The sequence below is a fragment of the Amblyomma mixtum genome, chromosome 3 (assembly GCF_055824585.1).
Source record: "Amblyomma mixtum isolate Tamu chromosome 3, ASM5582458v1, whole genome shotgun sequence".
Lineage (NCBI taxonomy): Eukaryota > Metazoa > Arthropoda > Arachnida > Ixodida > Ixodidae > Amblyomma > Amblyomma mixtum.
Window position 1 is genome coordinate 377652775 of NC_143014.1, and position 5538 is coordinate 377658312.

At 47.0% G+C, this 5538-nt stretch overlaps 1 protein-coding gene across 2 annotated transcripts; it reads right to left on the reverse strand.

Moving 5' to 3' along the window:
- Positions 1-331: 331 nt before the first annotated feature.
- On the reverse strand, positions 332-4065 carry LOC149356896 (uncharacterized). Of its 2 annotated transcripts, XM_089577852.1 has the most exons (3): positions 3860-4065; positions 930-1090; positions 332-375 (listed from the first exon to the last, which is right to left on the reverse strand). In XM_089577852.1, exons 1-3 carry the CDS (start codon positions 4040-4042, stop codon positions 363-365), a joined length of 357 nt encoding a protein of 118 aa, XP_089433978.1. In that variant the 5' UTR covers positions 4043-4065; the 3' UTR covers positions 332-362. The 2 variants fall into 2 exon arrangements, with proteins under 2 accessions (XP_089433978.1, XP_089433977.1); XM_089577851.1 differs by lacking the exon at positions 332-375 and having other exon boundaries at positions 592-1090.
- Positions 4066-5538: the final 1473 nt, after the last annotated feature.

Below are 5538 nucleotides of genomic sequence, written 5' to 3' on the forward strand. Positions count from 1 at the left end.
AAATGAGGCAACGAAAGAATCCAACTGAGCAACAATTTATTAAATGTTAGGCACCGTGGCTGGGGACGCGCGGTTGCACGAGTCCTTGCGAGGCAGCGAGGGCCGCGCAGGAGGCGGGACCTTGGGAGGGAGCAAGGGCCGCGCGGGAGGAGGAATTCGGGGAGGTGGGGGCCGCTTGGGGAATGGAGGGCACTTTGCTGGGGGCTGAAGCCCAGGGGCTCGCAGTGGTTGCCAGGCCGGCAGCGGTACCTGGCAGAAACGCTTCGGCAAAACGCCTTTTGCGTCCGCCGCCACGGTCCACCGAACCTGGCAACCACTTCCTAATAAACCCCTGCGCTTCCACCACATCCACCCCCGTCTTCTCACAGATGGCATCTGCATAAGATAAGCGTTCATTTTAGGCCAGCAGAAAAAGTTTGCTCGTTCACAGAAATATAGATTATTTCAGCTACAGAGAAAACAGAGAAGGCCACAAGTACATGTTATTACTCAAAGTGCGTGCCAAAATGAAAGGACTACAGTATCCAAGTACAACTTGAGGAGAAAATCCACCTGAAAGCTCTTCTAACCAACTGTATAAAGCTGCTGCAACATCACGGTCGACCACTTTGCACTACTAACATATAGGAGCACAAATGGCTGGCAGATACAAGGCACGACTACGATCCATGACAAGAGATGGATGTGACTGGTGGGAGGGCTTTCTTTGAAAGGCATCTGCTGACTCATATATCTTCAGATGCACATGCATGAAAACTGCAGATGATTACCCCCATAAAAACAGTGACAAAATATTCACCTGTAATGAAAAAGAAAAGTGGTAAAGTATCAAATGAAAAGAAGAAAAGAAAACAAAGTGCAGGAGAACATGGTATATTTTCTTCCACTCATCTTTTAAAATTCAATTAAAAGCTACTGCAAAAATATACCTGTTGCCACCTTGCATAGCTTCAAGGCAATAAATGATCGCTTCCAACTTGCGGCCATGGAGGCTGTACACCCTCTGTACAGCCACCACCATGATGGCGGTCATTATGTTCGATCCCACCTCCCTCAGGCCCTTGCCCCCCAGGCGGACCAGCTGCTTTCGCTGAAAAGAAACACCACAGGTGCACAAGCTATTAGGCGCAAACATCAATTATAATTTCATTTAGTTTTGCAGAATCGAATAGCTAAGACAATTGTGTGACTACCTGTCAACAGCCCATGCGAGTACCTACAATCATAATGCATAATTTCTGTATGATACAATAGCTTGGCTAGTTGCAACAAGCAGAAAGCACCACCAGCAATATGGACATTTTTTTTCCCCAGTTTATTAAGAGCAGAGAAACTTTAGCAATTAAGCAAAGGTTGCCAATTCCTACCCATTATGCTTTGCAGCTTGGAAATAATTATATTATAACTATAATGCTTTTGGCAGATATATGTGCTGGATGTGTTTTCGCTGCACAGCCGTTACGCTAAAATTGATTTGGTTTGTAGAACTTAAAGTTCCAAAGCGACTCAGGCTATGATGAGGGACACCATAGTGAAGGGCTCCGGAAGTTTCGACCACGTGGGGTCTTTAACATGCGCCACTGACAGCACACTGCACACGGGCGCCTTGATTTTCGCCTGCATGGAAGACTGGCCATCACAGCTGGGTTTGAACCTGTGTCTTTGGGTTTAGCAGTCGAGTGCCCTAACCGCTGAGCCACCATGGCGGGGCTCACTACCCTGAAATTGAGCAGTCTAATTAATGCTATACAAAGGACGCTTATTTAAATTCCCAAGCACCTGAGTAAAGCTGCGTGCTTAGCAACCACATTTATTTGAACGATGTTGCTTGTTTTTGGCAGCAGATGAAGTAATGAAATGTGCATAATGTGAGCAAAAGACAGGGAAGAGGTGGGTTAAAGCAGCCCCATTATTTGGGAAACCTAGCCCAAATTAAAGACGCGCTGAGAGAGGACCAACTTCCAGCTGTGTTCACAGCAGTTCATGCAACAGTGTATTAACCGAAAGCTGAGCTTCCTCTAAAACAGACCTTACAACATCCTTAATGTTAGCTACAAAGTCCACTGCTTAACTAAATTAAAACAGCACAACAATAAATAAATGACAAATGTAAGGAAAATGAGGGGCTCGTTATGAGACACATACGAAGAAAGGCAGCCACTGGCAACAAAAGCATAGGGGATTTTTTTTGCTGTTGATCGATGTAAAACAATAATGTAATCACAGAAATATTTGACTAAGAAAAAAAATTTGTCGGGACCAAATCTGTTATGCAACGACCGGCCACCGGCAGAGCTCTGGAAAACTGCATCGAATGACATCCAGTGACACCATCTGAGAGCAACTGCCCCAAAAAAGCCTGTGACTGCACCGCCAAATACCAAGCTACTACAAGATGTGACAGGTGCAATGCTTCGCACAGAACCAGCATCAGTAGCTCGGTTTGATGTTTAGCGCTCCTTCTCGCCTAAACGCTCTGATGCGACAGCAGTCTCGCAGGTGGCATGCTCTTTGCACTGCGTGGCGGAAACATGACGTGACAACTGGCACTTGCCGTAAGCAATATTGGGAGCGCCACATGTTCAGCACTGCTACTGAGACCAACAAATTGATAGGAGCCAAAGAGCAGATAAAGAGAGTCCCCTAACAGCTGTCTCGACACGGGATGCAGTTTTTGCAAGCTCTGCTACAGGCTGGGCATTGTGCACCACTTTTGCTTCCAACAATACATATCACCACACAAGGAATCGACAGGGAGTTCCAGTGAACACTCAAAAATTCCTAAAGAAGTGCAAGTTCGATATGGGAAAACAATTTTTTTTGGAGGAACGATCTCTCAGCAGTGGTGGACATAATTACTGCATCCTAATTATACAGGTAATTAAAAACTCCCTTATTAACTTTTTAATTAACACAGTTTAATGGTTACTGCCAAAGGGGAGTTCGAAGTGACATACAAGGCAATGGGATGTCAGCCTTTGAAACAAAAAACTGATTTCCATAAGCCCTGCAACCTGAAAAATTCTAGTTTTTTCAAGAAAAATTGAAATTGAGCGCAGAGGACGTGCTGCAGTGGCTACGGTGCCCAGTTCGAACTGCAAGCGGTACTGTGCCATCTCATATACATGGTTTCACACCACATCTTGGTGTAAAGAAAAGGATAGTCATTGCCAAGTGCAGGGTTATTTTTTAGAGCAATGGAGCGAGATAAGGTGCACAACACACCAAAGTAGAGCACACAGTTAACGTTTGGTACCGTAGGTCCTGCAACACGTCATCAGCAGACGTCGCCATCTTAACTCAACTTCATGTGCGCCTCTTGCGCTAATTTTCGGTTTCGTGTGGAAAGCATGTCTCAATTCCTGAATTTCTACAAAAAATGCTTTTCTTTATTTTAAAAAGATATGGCTACGTTCATGGCTTCGTACTCCCCACTGGCACTAACCACTGAACTGCGTCAATTAAAAAGTTAAGTGGGTTTAAGCTAATTGTATAATTAGAAAAAGTTTGCAGTACAGTGTCCGCTATAACTATGCATGTGTACCTGCAAATATATCTTCTATTTTGGACTCCCTATTCTTAGGAATTCCTGAAAATGTTCACTGAAACAGCTAGTGTGTATATCAGCAAGCAACTTCCATGAACAAGACATTTACATTAACAAAACACACTGTGACAGCACACTCCAGCACAACAGTAGGAATTATATCTATGAAGAGCATTTTATTCACAGAGCACGGCATGCAAATACTCTTGGAGCTCAAGATTTCTTCACAAACCTCGGAATTACATTATGCATGCAATTCGTTAGTAGGCATTCATTTTTTCCAGACACGAATTATCAGAAACATTAACTCACCGGTCCAGCAGCCACGCTGTCCTCCTGGACGGTAGCTTCCGCAGTGTCCAACTCGTCGGGTGAGAACGCGGGCAGTGCAAGGGTGGGAGGCGGTGGCGAGGGGGACACAGGCCGAGTCCTCTGCTCCAGCTGCCGGTCCGACCGCAGCAGCACGTGCTCCTCCAGCCTTTGTAACCGCTGCATCAAGTCGCGCTGCTGCTGTCGGACCTCCAGCACCAGGCGCATTATTCTCAGCAAGGTAGCTGAAACTGAAGCAATCAACAATTTCAGTGAGAGCAGGGTTAACCTGGGCGCAATAATATCATTTGCGCACTGAGGTACAATAAAGAACAATATGAGCCTAACAGTAGGCAGCAACACACTCTGTACTATGCTCATAAACTTCCAATTTGTATCCTCCCAGGCATTTCTAATTCATGTTCTATTCCTTGCTAGCCTAATTTAAATGTCATAAATGTCACCACGCACTGACAAACACCTAGGACAAATGGAGCTGCTCTATGTGTGATAGCAAGCACAGAACCGGCAGCCTTGTTGTGTAAAGGACTTCTCAGTCTATGAGCTTCGCCAATTTTTACATTGCTTCATAGGCATTTCCACTGCTATTGCACCATGGCAGAGATGGCAGCAGTTAGTCGCAAATGGATTCTTCCAGTGTCATGAGAAGCATGTGCTAATAGAAGCGAGAAAGCAGAGCAGGCCTGTGCCCTTAATATAGCATTGCACCATTTGGAAAGTATTGCTTACGGCTGTAAAGTAGTAGCGTGCAGCAGCCCAGCGGCCGCAGCAGAGAACCAGCGAAGACCGGTGCAGGACAAGGAATCAGCGTTTATTTGTCTGACGCTTCTTTTATACGCAGCGGTTGCTTATCCGCTGCTGCTATCAGTGCGCGTCATGGCAAAGTGACGCGTCATGCACTTGACGCTATCACATTCCTTCCCTCCAAGATCTTCACCTCCACTCATTAGCTGCAGCGACGGAAATCGTGGAAGGTATATCGATCTGGTGGTTTCCGGGCGCGCCGGCTTCTGCGCAGTGTTGTTGGTGGAGAGTCGGAAGGCGCTTCAGCTTGCGCCTCAGGATGTGCGTTGTGAGCAGCTGGCAGCTGCAAATCTTGCCCGTCTTGTGGTGGCGGGGTCGGGGTTGGTGCATCATCGCGAAGAGGGGGTACTGCCGCGTCCGCTCCTCTTGTGCTCCTCTAGTGTTGGGGAGGGGAGCGTCTCCTGATGACGCTCAAAGTCGTCGGTGTCGGGTCGTCTCGGGGCTTCCACCCCGGTGTCCAGTCCTGCATACTGGAAACAGCTGCGCGATCGCAAATGATCAACATGAACGTGCCGAACTGTGCTCTGAGTCTCTACGAGATAGGTCACAGGGCTGACTAGCCGCACTATACGCCCTTCCGTCCATGACACCTTCTTTTGCCGGACAGTCTTCACGGACACCCAGTCTCCTTCCTTAAATGAACGGAAAGATGATCTCCGTTGGTCATGCTGCTGTTTGAACCCTTCTTGCCTGCTCTGCATGTCATCCCGAAATGATGGCCTTAGTAATGACAGTGTAGTGCGTGGAGTTCGTTTCAGAAACAGTTCAGCCGAACACTTGCCCGTTGGACTGCAGATGGTATGGCGGGCTGTACGTGCGTCGGATGCCATAGGCGTCGAGGAAATCCTGGAACTCCT

Coding starts and splice junctions, on each gene's coding strand:
- LOC149356896 (XM_089577851.1), bottom strand. CDS start 4,042: ATGCAGCGGTTACAAAGGCTGGAGGAGCACGTGCTGCTGCGGTCGGAC. Junction 1,091..3,859: donor ACAGCGTGGCTGCTGGACCG/GTGAGTTAATGT, acceptor GTTTCTTTTCAG/CGAAAGCAGCTGGTCCGCCT.